The sequence below is a fragment of the Dama dama genome, chromosome 12 (genome assembly GCF_033118175.1).
Source record: "Dama dama isolate Ldn47 chromosome 12, ASM3311817v1, whole genome shotgun sequence".
NCBI lineage: Eukaryota > Metazoa > Chordata > Mammalia > Artiodactyla > Cervidae > Dama > Dama dama.
In genome coordinates, this window is record NC_083692.1 from 79936801 (window position 1) to 79960108 (window position 23308).

A 23308-nucleotide genomic window follows, 5' to 3' on the forward strand; every position below is an offset into this window, starting at 1 on the left:
TCAGAGAGAGGTTACTCAGGTCTCATAGCTTAATAGATGACTGACCTGGACCCCAAGACAGCTGTCTCGTTCAGCCTCCCAGTGCTGAAATGCTTCCTCCATTCACTGTTGGTTCTCAAAGTCCAGGATGTTCTTGATACAATTTGCTTCCCAGCAGAAAGGCCTATTACCTCCAAGCGTTTTTTTTTTCACCCTAGCAGCACTCTGGCTTATACAACAACCCAGGCAACAACTGTGCCTATTATATGAAAATGAGGTTGCATTTGCTTATATTCTTAAGGGTTATAGACTCTCTCTGTTTCCTTTCCCATGTTTTCCATTAATTATTTCCTGCCAGCCAGGAAATCACTGGGAATACATTTGATAGGAATATACTAGAACATCTCATATCCTCAAGTTGTACAGGTGATCATTTTCAAAAATGTTAGGATAAAGGGAAAACAGAATTGTTTACAACAATTATTATAGCCAACATTGAGGGTTTACTTAGGTGCTAGTCACTCTACTTCACTTAGTCCAGTCTATGAGATAAGTACTAATATACTGCCTCTTTTACTAATAAGAAAACTAAGACTTAGAGAGGGAAGGTGTTATATACCTCAGGGTTACTGAGCTCATTAAACGGTGGAGTCAGAACTTGATTCCAGGTCTTCTGACTCCAGGGCCTGTGTTCTTGGTCATTCATTAGTCTCTGACTAAATTGCAATCCACTCTGCCTTGCTATGTCATCCTCTTTTGCTTTCATTCTCAGTCCACGAAAGAGAAATCTGTCTTCCCTCTGATTATCAATAGAATGTTCATAACCCCCATACAACATCCCTTGGGATATATCTTTAATTATGAGTGTATTTATACAAAGATCAGAGTTAAGATGGAAAAACCATTTTCTCTTTTTTGCCCACACCATACAGCATGTGGGATCCTTGTTCCCTGACTAGGGATTGAACCTTGCCTCCTGTAGTGGAAGCAGAGTCTTAACCACTGGACCGCCAAGGAAGTCCAGTCATTTCTTTTTAAGTTTCTTTTTTTTGCCCCTATGGTCACAGGGGAATCTTTGGTAGAAAGTTCAAGTAAACCATTTTTGTGCTCTTAGGTAATAAGAATAGGGAGAAAATGCACCGTTTTCATCTAATTACAATTTAAAATTCTAAAGCACTTGAGATTTCAAATGTTAAACTTCACAGATGACTTGTCGATTGAGGAAAAGCTACTTATTTAGCTTTGAATCAAGCAGATCTCTTTAGTATTTTAAGCTGTTTCTGTTTAGTGAGATCCCAAAGGGGCCCCTCCATACAGTGAAATCTAGCTTCTCCTAGCACGAGGCCGGGAAGCTGATTCTAACAGTCATTCATCAGCACACGGAGAGCATTTTAGAACAGCAGTGGAAGGAAATCCAGAGTCCGGCTGGGGCTGTGTCCTCAGAGACACTGGAGAGGGAAGAGTGTGAGAGTGTTGAGATTTGGAGAAATGGCAGGTTACGGAAACGTGGAAGATAATGCAAAGGAAAAGAGAAGGAAGACAGGCAGAAGGACACAGCACTCAAGGAAGAGTGAAGAAAGGAGTTATGTTGTAGCAGGAGTGAGAGTCAATTAGGTTTTCAAAGAAGAAAGTTATGGATTTGATGAATTGTTAAATGCAAAATAAACAGTATAAACAGCTGGGATGTCTTCCTTTCAGTCAGTTCAGCCGCTTAGTCGTGTCCTACTCTTTGCGACCCCATGGACTGCAGCATACCAGGCTTTCCTGTCCTTCACCATCTCCCAGAGCTTGCTCAGACTTGCATGTCCATTAAGTTGGTGATGCTATCCAACCATCTTATCCCTGTTGTCCCCTTTTCCTGCCTTCAATCTTTCCCAGCATCAGGGTCTTTTCTAATGAGTTAGTTCTTCACATAGAATATGTAAAAACAAAAAAAGAAAAAATACAAAAAAATTAAAATTTAATAATGTAACAAGTTGAAGGTTGATAAATGCAAAGTAAAAGGAGGAAGAGGAAACGAAAGATCAATGTCAGCTAATATAGATAGAAGAAAGGACAGAATGTGAAAAACCAACATTTGCAACCACCAATGCAAAAAGTGATTCAGTGGATCATCAGTGGATGCTAAAACCAGTGGGTTCAAGACTGTGGGAGAATAGGATATTCCCATGATTTCAAATAATCATTCTACTTACTATTAATTTACTGACAGTTAATTACAAAGGGCAAATGTACCTTTATTTATTTATTTTTTTTTACTTTTATTTGCATTTATTTTCTGCGGCATTTATTCCCGGGCCATAAGTTTTTGTTTCTTCAGTTTCTTCTGGGATATCTTTTTCTTCTGTGCAACCTCCTCTTCTGGTTTAGGAACAATCTGTTCTTTTTCAGTAAGGATCATCTCAGTGTGGCAGGGAGAGCTCATGTAGGGGTTGATCCGACCGTGAGCTCTGTAAGTCCTGTGCCTCATCTTGGGGGCTTTGTTCACTTGGATGTGCTCAATGACCAGAGAATCTACATCTAAGCCCTTAAGTTCAGCATTACTCTCTGCATTTTTGAGCATGTGTAGTAAAAATTCAGCACTCTTTTTGGGCCACCGACCCTGCGTCTAGCCCCACTGTTTGGCCTGTGTACACCTACCAACTCCACCATTGTAACGACGGAATGGCACACATTACTTCTTTAAAGTGACATCCTTCAGATACTTGGTGGCTTTTCGGATATGCATACCCTTTATGGCCTGGGCAGTCTCACGAGTGTTCTTAAAGTGAACACGAAGATTTGAACCTCTTGATTTGCATGATTTTGTGGGGTTTTCTGGGTCTAGTGAATAGCGCACCATTTTTAAGGGTCAGCTCAGGCCGCTTACCGGAAAAGCGCAAATGTACCTTTATAAAGGAGAATAAAGTGAAGTTGCTCAGTCGTATCTGACTCTTCGTGACCTCATGGACTGTGGCCTACCAGGCTCCTCTGTCCATGGGATTTTCCAGGCAAGAATACTGGAGTGGGTTGCCATTTCCTTCTCCAGGAAATTACAAAGGGCAAATGTACCTTTATAAAGGAGAAACCTAACAGGCACACTTTAGCATCATCAGTAATGTAACAAACTGACATCATGTCCCTTCAGCAGCATTGCAGTGGGAAGTATACAATATAACCTAGGCAATATTCTTGCTAAAAATGTTTAACCTGAATCTAATCATCAGGAAAGAATCAGACAAATCCAGATAGCGCAAGACATATGATGGTCTGTGCTCTTCAAAGTATAAATGTCATAAGAGACACACAAATATGATGACCTATTCTAAATTAAAGGCAACTGAAAAGACATGACAATTAAATGTGATGTGTGAGCCTTGATTAAATTCTGGATCAGGAAAAAAAAAAGGTATAATGGACATTACTGGGACAGTTGGTGAATTTGAATATAGACAGGATATTAGATAATATGATCATTTAAATTTCTTGGTGTGATAACAGTATTGTAGTTTTGTAAGGGAATATTTTAGCTCTTAGGAGACATATTTAGGGGTAAAATATGATCTCTGTACTTTCAAATGATTCAGTAAATAAGTAAATGGAAAAAAATAAGTAAATGGATATATACATATAAAGCAAATATGGCAGAATAACATTAGTGAACATATGTGAAGGATAAGTGAGTATTCATTGTACTATTCTTTCAACTTTTCTGAAGTTTTCAAGCATTTCAAAATTTTTAAAAAATAATTGTGGTTTTTTTTTTTTTTTTGCTTTAGCAAGGAGATCAAACCAGTCAATCTTAAAGGAAATCAATCAACTCTGAATATTCATTGGAAGGACTGATGCTGAAGCTGAAGCTCCAATACTTTGGACACCTAATGCGAAAAGCTGACTCACTGGAAAAGACCCTGATGCTGGGAAAGATTGGGGGCATAAGGAGAAGGGGATGACAGAGGATGAGACGGTTGGATGACATCACCGACTCAAAGGACATGAGTTTAAGCAAGCTCCGGGAGTTTGTGATGGACAGGGAAGCCTGGTGTGCTGCAGTCCATGGGGTCACAAAGAGCTGGACACGACTTAGTGACTGAACAACAACATGTAGATTCAACCCTTTCTCAAAACAAGGTTATAGTCTCAAGGACTCTGGGATTCTATGATTTATTTTAGGACTCCATTATAACGCTGCAGAAGACTCCAAAGCACAAGTTAATGAACACCACCTAGGATGTCAAAGCATTCTGTTTAAGCAGTGGAAGAAAAACAAGTGGCACAATGCTAGATTTTGAAGGAAACCAAAACCCAAAGAAAGGTGACTTGTCTCCATTTTTGGGCATGGGGCTTGGTGATACAACTTCCTCTCTTTCACCAGGAGTCTTTTCCTTATAAAGAGCAAGTCACTCAGGTGCCTGACACCCAGGAACCAGGCTTGGGTATTGGCTAAGCCTCTGTCCATAGATTGAAGGGAAAAACAGAATAAAACAAAGTACACTAAGGGAGATAATGTACAGAGCTATACCTGCAGCTCAATTCTTCAGGGGCTGATCGTATTCTGTCTGCAACTAATCCTGCAGTTTGAAGACAAAGATAGCAGGACTGCAGGAGCCAGGCAAGGTGGGGATGGGCCGGTATGCTTCTTAAAACTGCTTTCTGTGGTATCCAAGAGATGTTGGATGGTGTCACTGACCCAATGGACATGAGTTTGGGCAAGCTCCAGGAGATGGTGAAGGACAGGGAAGCCTGGCATGGTGCAGTTCACGGGGTCGCAAAGAGTCGGACACAACTGAGCAACTGAACTGAACTGATGGCACCAGTTGTGATCATTTATAAGCAGGGGGTGGCATAACATCTTTTAAAGATTCATAAAGCAGGTAATTTTAAGTTGTCTTCATTTAAAAATTAGTAACATTTCATAGTATGTTTCAGAGGAGCAATAATAATATAGGGAGTCATAGTGCTGAGAAGGGGTAAGAATCACTGACATTAAGATACCATAATGAAATCCTTCATTTATGCATTTATTCATTAAAAATACATTATATTATCTCTACTAAGTAGCCTGCACCACGCCAGCCATAGGGGAATAAACAAAATGTATAGTAGAGTAAATGCTTAACTGAGAAGGAAGACAGATACCATAAAACAATATGAGACCTTACATAGCTGCTCTTGGATGTAACCAAGGTAGTTGAGGATCGCAGTTGGGTTCTACTGACTCAAGGCTGATCCACCTTTCTGTGCCTTTTCCCTCTTTGGGAGGTACTACTTAGAGACGTGGGACTGTGTTTAACCTGTTGTTCTGGTTTAAAATGCACCACTGCTTTCCTTTCTGAAGATGAAGCTGGGAGGGCAGCCTCAAGACTCAAGGGAAACAAGGTGATTATGAGTTCTTCCACAGAACCCTGGTGCTCAGTGGATGCCCTCTATTCAGACAACACCACACATCACCACTCCAGAAGAAATGCGATGAATAAAGGGTCAGTGTGTTCTGTCGAACTCTATGCAGGGGAAGGCTAAGCATGTCTGATGTCCCTGGGAGAGCAGTGGCTGAGGCTAGGCTGGGAAAACAACTGCAGTAGGTATAAAAATATCCCTTTGATTTTGGTCCCTTGTGGGCTACACAAATTCCCATGTGGACCTGCTTATTTCCTTCTTACTGGAAGTGCCTGCTATTCCTGTCTTCCTGGGAGCTTGTGTTTCTTCCTCCTTGCCATTTGAATAGCCTTTGTCCTGACCTGTGGGCGTGTATGTTGTGAGGTGAGTGGCCAGGTGTAGGAAGGTGAGGGGAGAGAAGACCTCTTTGTGTGCCTAAAAATAAAATGTTAAAAAGGTACTGGGGAAAAAAGAAGGTGCTGAATCTGTGACCCTGCCTCACTTATGCTGCTGCTTCTCATGAGAGAGGTTTCTCCTCTCCCGTCTACCTGGCTGGCTTGAGAAGGTGGTTCTGAGAGAGTGCCAGCCTTCTTGCCAACCTTGCACAAGCAGTGGAGACACAGAGATTCTTGCGGAATGTAAGTGACTGTGACAGCACAGGGCCAGCACACAGAGGCACGTGTTCATTATGTATGGCTGGAGAAATTATCTGTCTCCAGGGGGACATGTTTCACTGTGCATTAGCTTCTCGCCGCTTCCTTCTTCCCCGTTTCTCTGCCCACTCTCTTTATCACTGTCCTTCTGAGGCTCCCTTCCCACTCCCTGACCCCCCCATTCACAGTTCGGCTCTGCCCATCAATGTCTCCATCCATCTTCTCTGCCACGTCCCCGTCTCCCTCTCCTCTTTGCTCAATCTCCCTCTTGCTGTCCAGGAGTCGCTTTTCTGTTTCTGTCTCCCATTTGTCTAGTTTTTTTCCAGCTCCCTCTCTCACATTCCATCTGTGCTTCCCTCTGTAATACCAGCTTTTTGAGTACCCTGAAGCTAGCGATAACCTTTTCTTGTTATATTAAAGTCCATCAGCAGCATTTGGTTTATTGATGGATTAGTTTTTACTTAAATTCTGCGAAGAAGGGAATTTTTATAAAGTGAGAGCAGAGAGAAAACATGAAATCAAGCAAAGGAACAACAGAAAGAAGGGGCAGCCTGAGAGGATGGGGTGGGGGGGAGGAGGGGAGGCATCAGAAGGGGTTGAACTGACATTGCCTTATTATATCCTTTTAAATAAACTGGTTTGGATCTTCATGGTTGATGACAGTTAAGTCTGGATTATAAAGGGTTAAGCACCAAGTCAGGCTTGGTGCCTAACTCAGAGGCAGAGCTTCAGGGAGAAAGAAGTTGGGTTAAATAAACCCAAGAAGCTGACGTGGGTAGAATTTCTTCTGCCTGACCCATTAACAACTGCGAATGGGACATTTTAGAAATGGTTTTTATTGAAATGCTTCAGTGGGGCATAGCCCCAAGAAGCCAGAACTTGGCTCGGAGGCCAGGCCTGGGGTGCGCCGCAGAGATGTGGACAGTCGGCTGCTGAGGGGGTGAGGGGTGGCCTGGGTCAGGCAGGAGGTTGCCAGCAGCTGCTGATCAGGGCAGTTCTGATGAAGGTTTGCTCTCTCATCTTGCCCGCTATAATTAAAGCTTTCCCAATATGATCTGACTCCCTAAAGGGAAACTAGAATTTAAAAAACAAACAAAAAAATCCTCCAAACAGCAGAGATGCTTAGTTGCAATATACATATGTTTTAAATCATAAAGCTCTTAATCCTATCTTGAGGTCACTGCTACTGGTCAGTTTCCAAGCATCTTATCTGTTAGAAGCCTGGCAGGAGGGGCTCTTAACAAAACAATTAAAACCAACAAGAATGAAACACCTAACTGTACCCACCAAATTAGACACATGCATATAAACTGCCACTGACCCCACCATCCTCCTCCTGGGGGGAACTGCTCCCCCGGATTCCCTCCCTTTTCTCACCTGACCCTTCCATCCCACCTCATGCTTCCCTCCCCTGACAGACCACGTAGAACTCATGGACCAGAATAAATCAGTTGTTTTATTTCCCCTCAAAGGATGTAACTTTCCACTCCCCAAATGACTTTGACAGTTTTCTCATTTGCTAGCTGAGGAGGATATCAAGAGACACCGACCTTCTGGTTTTGCCTAAAGAGGGAACACTCAGTAACTATTATGCTTCAGTCCCTGATTTGCTTTAACTATGCCCTTCTTCCCTCCCTGCCCTGTCCTTGCTTACCTTCTCACCATCCCTCTTGAACATTCTACTCACCCAACAGGGCACTGCTGCTTCCTGCAGCCCTCCCTTGCCTGGTATGGTGATGCTATAAGCCACATCTGTCTTCAACCCCACAGCATTCCCTGCCAAAAAGAAAGCGTGGGGCCTCTAAGAGTGTTTTGCTCCCTATTTAATCAGATTAGTCCCATCACCTACCCTGAGGAGTCAGATTTTGGTGTTACTGAGCTATCTGTGGAAGGAGGAGAAATTGTCAGACATCACTTAAAAAGCCCTGGCCCTTGGATGCCTGGGAACTGCCGGGAGAAATTAATCTTCCCGCTATTTAAGGCAATTTCTTTTCCATCATCCTTTGTCAAGAGGATTGCACTGGGAAATGAATCTGATGGGAGTCCCTGAACTGGTACACTTCACTCAACAGCATCTCTCAGATGCTATGCAGCATCCATCATCCCCATGCAAGCAGACTCACAGCACCACAAAGCCAGCTCCCTACCAGTCATAGCAGCAAGAAACTGCCAACATCGAATGGGTGTCACTGGGTCTAGACTTGCAGCTTTCCTCTACCTCTGCTCTGCTCTTTCCAGAAAACCTACCATAAGTGGATCTCTTCCATTAAGCTATTCTTTTATCCAAAATCCAGGAAGGCAGAGAAACAAGGGTATGCAAGAATACAGGACTCTAGGATGTTTCTTGCCTTAACAGGACTCTTCCAGTGCAGAATATGTGTTAAATTGAACAGCTAGACCACTGCAAGTCAGGTGTGGGATAGCAACAGGACAAGGGCAGCCCTACTTCAAGACTCTTCTCTCCAGACTCAATTTTTTTTCATGGGCTGAGCCGAGGGACTCATGCTCTCTGGGGTCAGGGTAGATTTCCAATCTTCAACTCTTTTCACCTTCCAGGTTACTTCCCAGGGCAGGTATTTTCAAATTATGCTCCTTAGGTTATCAAGGGGCTTTCTTTGTGGCTCAGCTGGTGAAGAATTTGTCCGAAATGTGGGAGACCTGGGTTCGATCCCTGGGTTGGGAAGATCCCCTGGAGAAGGGAAAGGCTACCCACTCCAGTATTCTGGCCTGGAGAATTCCATGGACAGTCCATGGAGTCGTGGAGTCAGACACAACCGAGCAACTTTCACTAGGGTACCAAGAAGTACCAGGGAGTATGTGTGTGTGGGGGAAGCAGGGTGTGAGAAGTGGCTAGAGGGGAAAGCTCAATGGTTGAAGCGCTGGACCCTTCAACTCTACTTCAATCTGACTTGATTTCGTTCAGGGGCTGGGATTTCTCCTGAGTTCATTTTAAAGAGTTCTAATTTTGAAAAAGGTCTGCAAAGCACTGTCCTAAGAGAGAGGAAGACAGCTGTGCCCGGGCCTCTGGACTGCGGCGCAGAAGGAGCTGTGGTGTGGCTGCTGCCTGCCCTGTGTAGAGCAGGTCTTGGTCCACACTGGCAGCTCCCGGCTCCAGGGGCTCCGGAGACACTTTTCAGCAAAATGAATCTCCTCAGGCACGAGAGCCATTTGTTTTCCAAACTCCCTTCTCTGGTCTCACTAATTCCCAATTTCCCCGCATTTGACAAATGCAATTAACAAGCCTCGATCAGTTCCTGGCCGACAGCCCTCATCAATCAATACGGAGACTTCAGAGACTGCGTGGGGCTGAGCAGGAGGGAAGTGCAAGGAGGGAAGGTGGCTGCAATGCAGGAGAGAACAGGCTTCATAGCTCGCTTATCTCTGAGTGACCCCTCCCAGCCCCTTGGCCTCAAAAGAGGACACTCAACAGTCACCCTCACCAACCACTTTCTTCTTTCTTGCCAACTCACATGAAGCAGTGTTTACACCCTCCGCATTATCTAAAGGTTTCTCCCATCAACCTCCTGCATCTCTCCTGTCTTCTCCTTCACAGAAGGCCTTGCCATCTGCTGCCACCACAGCCTGGGAAGCCCCTCAGTGCTCGGGGTGAAAAATTTGCCATCTCTCTGCTCTCAGCAGGGACTCTTCCGCACCCACAGGCTCCAGGAACAATTTTGTGCTGTTTCCTGCCCAGGACGCTAGAAGTCCACAATCATTTCCCTCTGTCTCCCACAAACACACACCGCAGGGCCAGAAGGACAGGCATCACCAGGCTCGTGGTCACTATGCTTTCACACACACCTCTCTGTCCTCTCTGTTCCCAGGGTCAAAGCCTTCCTTTCCCAACTGGCTTACCCTCCTCACCTCTCTGCTCTGCATGTGGCATCAGCCTCCCTCCCCCCAGCACAGGGGGAGAGCTTTTTCCTGTGCATCTTTCCACCTCATCAACTTTTCATCTCTCTGCAAACGGAATCAAGACGTCTCTCCCTCCTCCCTGCCGCTCTCTCCTTCTCCTTTGTTATTAGCTTCATGAGTGGGGATGTTAATGTATTCACTAGACAATGTCTTCACACCGCTGTTTCCTGTAATTACAGTCCCTTCCCTCCCACTGTCCCAGCCCATTTGACTGTAAAGTGCTTGGAGGAGGGACAGTGTGGAGAAAAGACGCAAAACAGGCTGAGGTCGAGTAGTGTCATGTTAACATTCAAGAAAGTAAAACCAATAATTACCTCTGCAGTAGCTCATTAACAGCTGGTAACACATGGAGGTCAATGCACCAGAGATTAAAGAAAATGTGATTGATACAATTGGGGATCCCCTCCACTAGAGGATGGGGAACTGTACCCTATTACCAACAACAGTCACCCCCAAGAAATGCAAGCAGCCACATCCATCCTCCTTCAGCGGGTAGATCCACTATACTTGTCATGTAGATCAGCGACATTGTCACTGGAGACCCGGATCCAGCCATCCTCCCTGACATGGTAGAGATTGACTGAACCTCCTGAGTAGGCATCTCTGTAGGTGGCTTGGTAGATGGCTCGACGGGCCAGATCATAGGCCTCCTCCACCTCCAGGTCATAGGAGTAACCCCGATCCATGACCCCATAAGCATATACAGAGCCAGAACCTACAGAGAAGGTGGCCCCCGAGATCCGGTTTCCTTCACTGTCCACGTAGTAGAGGCCTGGAAAGAGAGATGAGATTAGTAAGAAAACAATGATCACCTCTTCTGACATCTAATTCATCTTTAAAGGCAACAGTTCTCCTTTCCTCTTGAAACCCAGGAAGACCAACAGAAATTCAAGAAAATAGCAGTTCTATAAAATTACAAAGAAAAAAAAAGTGAAGAAATAAAATTAAATATGAATACTTCAGGATTCTACACATTCCACTCCATCTCACCTAACATTACAGTTACTGCCTTGTCTGTCTTCTTTGTACAACCAAAAAACTAGTATAATTCAAATGACTTTGGTTTCAAGCACAGAACTTCAGGCACTGTGGGAGATAATGTCTGAGACAATCCTAACCCTCAAGAGTTCAGGCTATTTGGGAATATTATCTGGACAAGTATGCTATCTCTTCTATCACAGAGTAAGAGAATAAAGTCTAGAATTCTAAGTCATATTGTAAAGAACCTGCACTGTCCAACATGGTAGCCATCAGCCACATGTGACTCAACACTTGAAGCTAGTACCTTCTACATATGCTGGAGTGATAGTCTTTTGGATCTATCAGGTTAAATAAAATATATTATTAAAATTACTTTTCCTTTTCAATTTTAAAAACATGGCTACAACATTTAAGATTACATGTATGGCTCACATTATATTTCTATTGGACAGTGCTGGTATAGACTAAACAGTTGGCCAGGCCAACCGCCTTTTTTTTTTTTTTTTTTAATTAAAAAAAAAATTTATCTTCTTTCTTTTTTCTGGCCACATCATGCAGCTTGCGAGATCTTAGCTCCCCAAACCCAGGCCCTCTCAGCAGTGAAAGTGCACAATCCTAACCACTGGACCATGAGGGAATTCCCCCAACTGCCTATTTTTATAGTTTTTTTTTTGGATCACACCCACAACCTTTTGTGTATAGATTGTCTAGGACTGCTGTTATGCTAAAACCAAGCTATGTAGTTGAGACAAAGATTACAGAGCGGGCAAACCTAGAATATTTACTTACATTTGGTCCTTTATGGAAAAGTTAGCCAACCGCTAGTATAACAAAAAGTTAGACACAGATTTAATAAAATTTTTATCACTTCCATCTGCCCCTGGACCTCTCCAGCTGGATGCCTTTGTCACCAAATTCATATATATATATATTTTTTTTTTTTTACCAAATTCATATTTAAATTTTCTGTCCTCAAATACTTCCAGTGGTTCTCCCCTACAGACCAAAAACTCATCACTCTTCTGCCCTACCAATCCACTTCCTTCTGTATCTTCAAATTCTGTCAATGCAGCACTAATATTTTTCCTATTTCAGTGGGTCTCAACACTAACTATGCACCAGCATCATCTAAGGAAGTTTTTTTTTTGGCCAGGGCATGTAGCTCCCAGGACCTTAGTTCTCCAACCAGGGACTGAACCTGGGCCCCAACCTGGGCCCCGGGCAGTGAAAGTGCCAATTCCTAACCACTGGACTGCCAGGGAACTCCAGGTATTTTTAAAAAGATGCCAAGGACTTAACCCAGGTATTCTTTTTTAATTGGTCTGGGTGGGGGACAAGCACAGAGCTAGATTCTGACGTTCTTCAGGTGTTCACGATACAAGCCAGGTTGAAAAGAACGGCCCTTATCAGTTTCCAGGTTCCGATGGTTCTAACATGGAGCCCCTCCTCAGGCCCACTGCCACTACCTTGCCAAGCCAGTGCACCATCTGGTTCCAATTTCCCTTTCTGGCTCTCTGGCTCACTACTCTGCTTCACACATTTTTCTAGCTCCAATTAAACGAGACTTCCAGTTACTCCCTGCAAGACCTCATGCTTCTTCCCCCTCGTTTGTTCGTCTGTTTCTTTTTTCACATCCAGGGCTACCTATGAAGCCCTCCCCAGTTTCTCCCATCAGAAGCAATTCTTCCCACCTCCTTAAATTCTTTCAGCATTTTACTGATTCTCTTTAAAGTGGCATTCATCTCATTCAGCCTCACATGAAGTAATCTGGGATCCTTTCTCAGTCTGCTTGAGGCCAGGGGCTGACTCATCCTGAACAGGACAACTTGTCAGGAAGGCTTCTCTGAGATAGTACAATTTAGGTTAAGCTCTGGCTTCCTGGGTTTTCCTTGCTAGCCAGTTTTTGTACTCTTTTATACTGTTATCCACCACCTGGGACCAATCCAATAGCTAACGGTTCAAAACATTTCCAAAATGCCTCCCCAGACTGCACAAGAGGTATGGAACTGTTCTTTCACACTTTTCAAAGAGAAATGTTTCAATTTCCAAAGTAACAAACAGAGCTCCTCTCTCACAGGCACTTTTAAGTCTCTCCTCATCCATTCTCTATTGAGGGGTGAACTAATATTCTCCAAAGCAAATGAAAAAGTGGTGGGTATTCTACAGTTGATCAATAGAGGAAAACTAGGCATTTAGAAAGGTAAATGAGGGAATTCCCTGGCCGTCCAATGGCTAGGCCTCCGCACTTTCACTGCAGAGGGCACAGGTTCAATTCTTGGTCAGGGAACTAAGAACCCACAAGCCACAAGGTTAAAAAAAAGAAAGAAAGAAAGCAGGTAAATGAATGAAGCAAAAACAACAGGAGGAAAGATTAATTATTTTCAAGCACCAAAGGGGAAAATCACACAAAATGTGACTAGCTGTATTCCAGCTTGACTAAAGGGACATTCAAAATTGGCTGAAGAGGAACTGCTATCAGATACAAGTCTGAATTTCCTGGCAAGGATTTTATATACTAGGAAGAAAAACAGGTTAAGGAATTCTTTTCAGAGACAACAGGACCGAGGTGATTATATCAAACAAGGAAAGGAGATGGGCCCAAAGGGCCCCTTCTAGGCCAAAGACTCTACAGGGAAAAAGGGAAAAGAAATGACTAACGTTTGAGTAGTTACTTGGTTTCGTTGTCCAATATGGTAGCCACCAGCCACATGTGGCTGCTGAGCTCTTGAAATGACGTTGACACACGCCAAAATGATATTTTAGTTATTATGGATTAAGACCATTGTTAAAATTAATTTCACCCATTTCTTCTCACTTTTAAAATATATCCATTAGGAAAAAGTAAAATTACATGTTACATGTGTAGCTCACATTTAATTTTTTAATTTATTTTTTAATATCTAGTTCACATTTCTATCAGATAGCACTGATTAGAGTTTTTATGTCTATTACCCAATTCTTTTTTTTTTTTTTTATTACCCAATTCTTAAATACAACTCTTTGCACGTCTTATCATTTTACAGGAGAGACTAGGAGAAACAGTTTATGTGCCAGACACTGCATATTTGACATGTATTGCCTCATGGAACCTATATAAGATGATGAAACAGGTTGAGAAAATAAACCACCTGCCCTAAGTCACATGGATGATCAATGACACAGCTAATCTACCTCTGTGCCCTTTCCTACACCACATCTCTTCTTTGAACAAAGAGAAGGAAGAACAGAGAACTAATCAACACATCCTTAGCACTGACATATGCTCTTTCATTCACCTGTTCATGCAACCCTTCCTCTCTGTAATGGCAGCCCAAGAATCACACGGTTGCAGCTTAACTTACCAGGGCCTCTCTTATCCCAGCCACAGATCATGGTGCCCATGGACAGCCCCATGCCTTTATATTGATACACCATGTTGGCAAGCAGCTTGGAGGCAGCTGCTACGGAGATGCGTTCCTTGTTTCGAAGCTCATAGATTCGACATTGCCGAGCCAATAGCCGCTCCCAGAAGCTGCAATCCGCTGCACCCCCAGCCATGGTGCCCAGCAGGTAGGGATTGATCTCTATCACCTTCTTTACTGTCTGGGAGGCGATGTAGGCACCGGCTGTGGCCCGGGAATCTGCTGCAACAATGACTCCGTGGCGAAACTGTTAAGATCAGAGAAAACACAAGCCAGGGGCCACATCAGACCACAAAAACATCACCTTGACATTTCTTTATGCATCGATACAACCCCTGAACATCTCTGTCGCTGCTGTTTTATACTTCACAACATACTTTCCCACTTATATGTCACTGGAGCTTCACATCAATAGCTTGAGGTGAGATTACCCTCACTTACTGGCTAAGGAAACAGGCTCAATGAGATCGAATGACTTACCCAAGATCACAGAGCCAGTTATTACAAAGCTAGGCCAGGAATCCCAATTGTCTGGCTCCTATTAGAGTGCTTCCTCCCACCAACTTTCCTCCTCATAACGTTTCAGTTACCCTGACCTATCCGGGCCACTCAGTTTCCAAAAACTTTGGGGTCGCCTGGGAATCAATCCAAACGGCCTCGAAATCCTTTTCCCACTCACCCACCTTTCCCCAGCCCCACCGCCACCCCGCTCCCGCCAGAGCGAGAACCGAGGCCTCCCGGGCCAATGAGACAGCGAAACTGCCGGGGTCGGGGCTCGAGGCCCGAGCCTCCGCCTGGGCTTCGCGGCCGCGGCCAAGGTGGGTTCCGGACCGGCTGGGAGGCCGGGAAGGGCGCGGGCGAGCGGGATTCAGCCCGGCGCGGCGGCTGTGTCTGCACCTTGAAGGCCAGGGTGGTGGTTCCATGAAGCATTTCAATTCTCGGCTCCTCTGGGACACCCCAGCTGGGCGCGGCCAGGCTCAGCCCATCGCTGGGACTGCCTGGACCCAGGTCCAGCAGATCCGCACGACCCCCGAGTCCAAAAAACCCGCGCTGGTTCACCGGTAGCGGCCTCTCCAACACGCTGGCCAGCGCCATGTCTAGTAAGGGCAAAGGGAACTGCCTGCCAGAACGCCTAGCAAAGAACGGCCGGGCAACGCCTCGCCGTCACAGCTTCACTCCCTATTAAATCTATCCCAGGGAGGAGCCATTTTAAGTCCTGGCAACCACGCCTCCAAACACAAGCGCCAGACGCGAGTAATTATTTTCACCAAGGAGGAAAAAAATAAATGGCTTCACTCCCCTTAAATTATAAAGGGGTGTGGCTGACATCTTGACTTTGGCCACGTAACCAACACGGGATTAGATTAACGTCAAATTCATAGGAAGCAAACGCAAACGTCAGGTTGAGGGAGGGAAGTGGGGCCGGCCATCTTTGAGAAGGGCGTGACTGGATGAAACTCTATTCTAAACCGGTAGCGGTAAATCTGCCCCGCCCAGCCCGGTGTCTTAGCAACAATTAACATCTATACCTTTTCAGCGGTCTGTTAATGTGACTGAAGTTGCCATTTTGTTTAAGGGCACTCTCTAATACTGGGTAAAATAATGATCTACTCTGAGGCCATTTTCCTATGAAGTTACTAAAACCACAGTAGTTGGAGCTAGAAAGCGCAACAAGCATGAGAGCTATACCTCTTGTTTTTTGATAGCATCAATCTCCACGATAGCCAGGTTCTCTAACAGCAACCAATTTTTAAGATTCAGTGTTGTCTTTACTCCCACCCCCTGATGGAAATTCTAATAAGTAATGAATTGCCCAAAAGGCAGATAGAAGAATAAAGAAGGAAGAGCGAAGGGCCCAGTTAATTCACAGACTGGATTCGCAATTCAGCTCCTGAATAACTGAGTCAATAGTAATTTACCATTTCAGAGCCTGGAGGAGAGTTGAGGCTCCATAAAGATGTACCAAGAGGTTTCCTGACTTAATCTTGCTAAGACAAGCCCTCATTCAAGAACGTGCTGTATTTCGGCGTCTCTACCTCTCTCCACCCACCTTCATTTTTCAACCCTTTTGGGAACTTTAACAAGCAAAGAAGTGGGCAAATGTATGAAATGTTGCCTCCTGCTTTACGTTTCTATGAAGTCAGTGTCTAGTCTTCCTTGTTGGATTCCAGCAGCAACATCCATCAATATCTAAATTCCTCTTTCTCTGATGCCCAACTCAGCCCCTCCTCTTCCCAGCAGACTCTGCATGTGTTGTATTTTTAATGCTGAAATTTGGCAACTCTTTCCAAACCCAACCATCAGAATGTAATGAAGCAGAAGATCCTTATGTGGGTCTCACACTTGGACGGTGTGGAAAGTGCAGAGTGCTTCTGTTTATTGAGCACATATTATTTTTCGGTCACTCCTCCAATGCAACTAATCCTCCTTCTGACTTCTCTCAGTGGTTCTTTCCCTCTGCTACTAATGGGGTCTGTACTTTTCTTAAGGCATTTTTATATTTTAACCTGGTTATAAATATACATTTGTCTCTCACTGGATTGTGAGCTTTTAAAGACAGGTATTTCTCTGGAATTCCCTGGCAGTCCAGTGGTTAGGTCTTGGTGCTTTCACTGCCAGGGGCCTGGGTTTGATCCCTAGTCAGAGAGCTAAGATCCCACAAGCCAAGCTGTGTGGCAAGGAAAAAAAAAAAATCTGTAAAGACAGGTATTTCTCTGTGCCAACTATATGCTCAATATATGTTTTTCAGATAAACACGTGAAAGGATGACAATATTGTTCTTCTAGTCACAGAGGCTTGAAGCCTTGGCTCATACTTGACAGCTCCTGTTCCTTTCCCCCACATCCACTGGAAGCCAAGTCCTGTTCATTCTCCCTTTACAGTGCGCTCACATTCTTCTTCATTGCAATTGATATTGCCTTTGGCTTCTCATCTTCTCAATCCTGAATTACTGAAATAGTCTCCTAATTTTTCTGGGCCCAAACTATGTTTCTAATTAATTCTGCACAGTACCAGGTTGATTTTCTTAAAACATCATCTTGACCTTATCATCTACCTGCTTAAAAATCATCTGTAAGTTTCAGCTCCTCAGTATGACATTCAAAGCCTTCCAGAATCTGTTCCCATATTACCTTACATTAGTTCTCTGCTCCAAGGTCCCATTCAGGGAGACCTCAAAGAGGAGAGGTACAAATGATCAGTGCTGAAATGAGTGGGAATATAAACTGATACATACCATGGAGAATAGTATGAAGTTCCCCCCACCAAAAAAATAATTAAAAATAGATCTAGTAATCCCATGTCTGGGTACTTATTCAAAGGAAATGAAATCACTATCTCATAGAGATAGCTGCAACCCAATGTTCACATTATTCACAATTACCAGTATATGAAAACAATATTTATCATCAATGTATGGACGCATAAAGTATTATATATGTGGTAAAATATTATTCAGCCATAAAAAAGGAGATTCTGCCATTTGTGATGAGATGGATGAAACTTGAGGGCATTATGTTAAGTGAAAGAAGTCAGGCAGAGAAAGACAAATACTGTATGAGCTTACTTCTATGTAGGATCTAACAAAGCCAAACTCTTAGAAACAGTAGATTGGTGGTTGTCAGAGGCTCAGAGTTGATGAAAATGGGAAGATGTTGGTCAAAAGTGTACAAACTTCCAGTTATAAGAGGAATGAGTTCTGGAAATCAAATGTATAGCACAATAACTATAGTTAACAATATTCTTTTGTATACTTGAAAGTTGCTGAGAGTAGATCTTAAATGTTCTTACCATAACAACAAAAATGATAATTATGTGAGCTGAAGGATTTGTTAACTATACATATTGCAGTAAATGTTTTGCGATACATACATACCACAGACTCATACACAGAAGTATCAATCATCATATTGTACACATTAAACTTAAATAATGCTATATGTCAATTATATCTCAACAGGGTTTCCCTGGTGGTCCAGTGGTTGTCTGCTTGCCAAAGCAGGGGACAAAGGTTCGAGTCCTGGTCCGGGAGGATCCCATATGCCGTGGGGCAACTACTGAGTGCCGCACTCTGGAGCCCAAGAGCTGCAACTACTGAACCCACATGCCACAGCTACTGAAGTCTGTGTGCCTTAGAGTCCATGCTCTGCAACAAAGAGAAGCCACAATTAGAGAAAGCCCATGTGCAGCAATGAAGACCCAGTGCAAACAAAAATAAAATAAATTGTACAAGTTATATCTCAGTAAAGCAGGTGTTGGAGAAGAAAACAATGATAAGTGCTATAAGTTTACAAGTGAGAAAGAAAGGTGGTCAGTATAGACTGGGGTGAGTTTGGGGGTCAAGGAAGGCTTTGTCAAGGAGGTCTGGATTCATTTCCTTAAATACCACTTAGATCCCATTGTTTCGCAAATTCAGAGCCTCTTCTCTCTCGGCCCCTACCTGGGGAGGGTTTTCCGAATGGGTGATATGTAAGCCAGACTTGGGAGGATAAGATTCAAAAAGATGAAGGGGAGGTGGGAGATATGCTGGGAATAACATGAAGAGAGGTTGTGGTGGATGGATTAGGACTGGGTCACAGTGGGCCTTAAATGCCAGCCTGGGGTGGATTTGATCTTACAACCCTTTAAGGTTTCTTAGTAGAGGAGACATGGGATTTGAGTGATACCTTAGGAAATCATGTCAGCTTGGAGGATGAGGTTAGAGGGGGAGCTGTAATGTTTAGAAAAATGTACTCCATATGGTTCCAGAAGTAGATGTAGCTTGTCACTCCACCCCAAACTAGTTTCTCTTTCTGAAGGGCCAGCTGTCACTGTCCACCCTTCGTTGGTCTAAGACTTAGACTCAGTATGATGGTATCAAAGTCAGTTTTTCTCCTGCCTTGAAACTGCAAACCAATCTCTTGCCATTGTGAACTGTTGGGCAGGAAGGGGACCAATAGATCCTTTCAGCTACATCCTCAGAACTTTAGCACCAGTCAGAGAAGCTATACTGCCAGACAGCTGTCAGATGTGCCATGCTTGTATGCAGATGGAAGTTCATGTTCACGCCCAAAACAGAGGAGAAAAAGATCTCCAGGTTTTAGTTCCCCTTCACCTGGCCCCACGGTGCTCTGTCATCCTGAAGGTATCTGGGCGCCTCGTACAAGGCTTTCTTGCTCTTCTTTCTTTTCTCTTTGTCCCAGTCCATTTTGTTTTCCCCACGTTGATCATGAGGTGAACCAGTAAGCTCAGTGTCGTGGCTCCCTGACCCCATCCCCCTGAAGAGTGAACCCAGCATCGGGGACTCCTGCCACAGTGGGTCCATGGCAATCTATTCTGTTTTGTTTTGGTTTGGGGCCGTGTCCTGTGACTTGTGGGATCTCAGCTCTGTGACCAGGGATCGAACTCAGGCCATAGCAGTGAAAGCCTGGCATCCCAGGGAACCTAGTCTGACTGTGCCATCACACTGACTAGTCTTTACCTTTCCCTAGCCTGCGGGCCCTTTCAGGGCAAGGACAGGGCTTCATTTATCTCTGTGCCCAGTGCCCCCCACAGGAAAAACAAGAGGAACCCAGCTCTGCTCTTTTCACGGGTGCCCCCTGTCCTTTGCAGTTACCCAGCCTCCACCCAACTCCAGGTGCTTGGAGGATGACAGACAGGTGACTCCTCCGGTGACGCTCAGGTGTGTCATGGGCAGCGTCTCCCCAGCGCTGAAGACTCCACTGGCCTCATCCTGTCCTCCCCTCAGCAGTCCTCCGAGGGGGAGGGCGCTGCTCCATCAGCCAGTCCCAAAGCCTGGTTTGGGTTTTGGGAGAAGCCACAGATCACACACCTTCCTGAATGGTTCTGGCTGCAGCCCAGCTTCTTCTTACCATCTCTCTTCCTCCACCCAGCCCAGCTCACAGATCCCTGCCTTGCTCCTTCCAACCTTCTCTGGACCCCAGGGATGGCTCTGCAAGATGTGTGCAAGTGGCAGGCCCCCGACACCCAGGAAATCTCCCCTCACCTGCCTCAGGCTGGCGGCTGGGCTGTGCCCCGAGGCTGGGACCCTCAAGCCTTCCTGCAAACTCACGGCCCCAGGCTGGCCCATGGTACCACCACCCTGGCCTTCCGCTTCCGTCATGGAGTCATCGCTGCGGCTGACACACGGTCCTCCTGTGGCAACTACGTGGCGTGTCCAGCCTCACGCAAGGTCATCCCTGTGCACCAGCATCTCCTGGGCACCACCTCTGGCACCTCGGCTGACTGCGTCACGTGGTACCGGGTGCTGCAGAGGGAGCTGCGGCTGCGGGCACTGAGGGAGGGTCAGCTGCCGAGCGTGGCCGGTGCTGCCAAACTTTTATCCGTCATGATGTCGCGCTACCGGGGGCTGGATCTGTGTGTGGCCACGGCCCTCTGTGGCTGGGACCGCTCTGGCCCTGCCCTCTTCTATGTCTACAGCGATGGCACCTGCCTGCAGGGGGACATCTTTTCGGTGGGCTCTGGGTCTCCCTACGCCTATGGTGTGCTAGATGGCGGCTACCGCTACGACATGAGCACCCAGGAAGCCTACGCCCTGGCCCGCCGCGCCGTGGCCCACGCCACCCGCCGCGATGCCTACTCTGGGGGTTCTGTGGACCTCTTCCACGTGCGGGAGACTGGATGGGAGTATGTGTCCTGCCATGATGCCTGGGTGCTATACTCCGAACTGCAGAAGCTTCCAGAGCCAGAGAAGGAACAGGAGGAGGAGGCCACCCCTGACAGAGCTGGCAAAGGCAGAGAACCGTCTGTGGGGCTGGCACCTGGGGACTTGAAGGTGCCCACAGAGAGGCTGTGAGCAGCGGCAGGATCTGGGGGACCCAGCCCAGGGTGGGAGATGGGGCTGCAGGGGAAGCAGACTCCCAGCATTGGGGTCCTGCTCTCCTGGGTTGCTGGCTTCATTTGTTCCAAGTTTCCATCCCTTTCTCTTCCCCGAGCTATTGACCTCTCTGTCCGATTTGTTCCTGTTGGCGCCCAATAGATTGATCTGGCCTCCTTCTCAGCACCGAGTCCGTCTTTCAGCAAATACTGCACACCGGCTGCACGCCAGATGCTGTGCTGAGTGCTACACCCTCTTTTCTTGCCATCTTCCTTTCTGCTTTCCCCCATCCTATCCCCAGTGTCTGTTCGTCCTCTTGTTTTAGTCCTTAGCTCAGCTTCAGCGTCTTTGCCACTTTCTCACCTGGATGGGGGTGGGGGGACGGTAGGAGGGGAATGGGGGGGATGGTAGCCCCCGAGGGCCCAGGCTGGAAGGGGCAGGGACAGTGCAGCATGAACATCTGGGGGTAAGTGATGGGCTCCCACTACTGCTTTCCTCCTCTGCCAGCAACCCCCACTTGACCCTGATGACTCTGGTGACGACTCCTTTACTGAACGCAGTTTTCATGCTTAACTGTTTAAGGTTAACGTGATCCTCATTTGACAGAAGAGGAAACAGGTTCAAGGAGATGTGTGACTTGCCTGAGGTGACGCGGTCAGTGCAGAGATGAGGCTGGGATCCAGGCCATCCACTCCAGGGCTGTGGTCTTTCTGCACAGCTTCTCTCCCAGGGCCTCTTCCTGCGCCTGGGAGGGATGTGGGGGAGAGGGCAGCTGGGCCGGGCCCCTTCTTGCTGGCCAGGGAAGAAGGAACCAGGAGGAGCCCAAGGGCCTGGAGGGCTGAGCCCAAGAAGCATCTGTCCTCTCTCACCAAGGCCTGAGTCATCGGCACCCCGCAACCCCAACCAGGGCCCTCCAGCTTCTGGGCCTCTTGTGGCTGCTGCCAGACTCCTCCTGCAGTCCCTTCGCCTTCTCCCCAGCCTCTCCTTCCGGTAGCTCCCTCCGGGCATGAAGAAAAGAGGGAGATGGCTGTGCCAGGGGGAACCGCTGGGTTGGCGCGTTGGCGCGTCCTCTCCCGCCCCTCCTGTCCGCTTGCTGCTCCCCTGTGAGCCCTGACTTGGCGATGCAGGCTGACAACTCCAGGAGGGGTGCCACCCCCACCCCTCCCCAGGCCAAGTGGAGGGGAAGGCATGGTCAACCTAGGAGATGGGACTGGAAGGAAGGTTCCTGAACCTTCTTTCTTTGTCCTACTCCCACTGCTTCCAGCACCAAGATGAACAGCATCTCTTCTCCCTCTTGGACACCCTCCTCCCAGCCTCTGGCCCAGTCCTGAGCCCCGACCCTGCACTTAAGGCTAAGAATTCCTCCAGGCAGGAGCTGGGCCAGACAGAGGAGGCCCAGTAGGCTCTGGCTTTCAGGGGATGATGGGGGAGGAGGGAGGAAAGCTGAGGGAGCCCCAGGAAGGAAAGGGAGGGAGGGAAGGAAATGAGGGGAGTTGCTGCAGAAAAATGCCCAGTACAGGAGAACAAGCATTTGAGCTGGGGTCTGGGAATCTGGCTGGTGACCTCTATGCAATCCTTCATCCTTCACCCTCTCCTCAGCCTCAGGTGAGGAGGTGCAGGACTCTGGGAATGATAACTGTAGGTCAAGGACCCTTAGGCCAGTTTTGTCCTGGAGGAACACAGGAGGAAGGGCAGTTTTTGCCCAGGGTTCAAGTGATTGACTCAGACATAAGAGGGTGCATCTCCATGTGTGGAGATGAGTGTGGGTCTGTGACATCGTAAGTGAGTGATCCCAGGTAAGTGATGGTTCCCATGTGCAGAGACAGGAAACGGGCTACAAGAGAAGGAACCACACCTGAATGAGGAGAACGGCCAATTATCAGGGAGAAAGGCCTTATCACTTTTTTGGGGAGAAAAAGTCCAGAGTAGAGAGGAGGTGGGGCAGGGCTCACCCCAGGGGTTCACTACTTCTGCATCCTCACTGCCCCCCCTGCCCCCCGCAAACACCCCCAACCACCCAACCAGGGAGTGAGAAAAAGCAGGAATGGAGGGCAGGCTAGCCTGACATTGCCACCTGAACCCACCCCCAGGCTAGCTGGGAACCACATGCAGCTCCCCACCCCTCCCCACACTCTGAGTCCCTCCCCTTCCCATTAATCAGGGAAGAAGGACTGAACCCCGATAGGGAGGGCTCTCTTCTTGCATCTCCT

At 46.5% G+C, this 23308-nt stretch overlaps 2 protein-coding genes and 1 pseudogene across 2 annotated transcripts; 1 reads left to right on the forward strand and 2 right to left on the reverse strand.

Annotated features, from left to right (window-relative positions):
- Positions 1-2261: 2261 nt before the first annotated feature.
- Positions 2262-2881, reverse strand: LOC133067404 (large ribosomal subunit protein uL22-like; annotated as a pseudogene).
- A 7283-nt stretch (positions 2882-10164) lies between these two features.
- PSMB5 (proteasome 20S subunit beta 5) lies at positions 10165-15522 on the reverse strand. Its single transcript, XM_061157791.1, has 3 exons — positions 15182-15522; positions 14225-14531; positions 10165-10674 (listed from the first exon to the last, which is right to left on the reverse strand). Exons 1-3 carry the CDS (start codon positions 15377-15379, stop codon positions 10388-10390), a joined length of 792 nt encoding a protein of 263 aa, XP_061013774.1. The 5' UTR covers positions 15380-15522; the 3' UTR covers positions 10165-10387.
- A 4685-nt stretch (positions 15523-20207) lies between these two features.
- Positions 20208-21077, forward strand: PSMB11 (proteasome subunit beta 11). Its single transcript, XM_061158490.1, has one exon. It carries the CDS (start codon positions 20208-20210, stop codon positions 21075-21077), a length of 870 nt encoding a protein of 289 aa, XP_061014473.1.
- The last annotated feature ends 2231 nt before the right edge of the window (positions 21078-23308 follow it).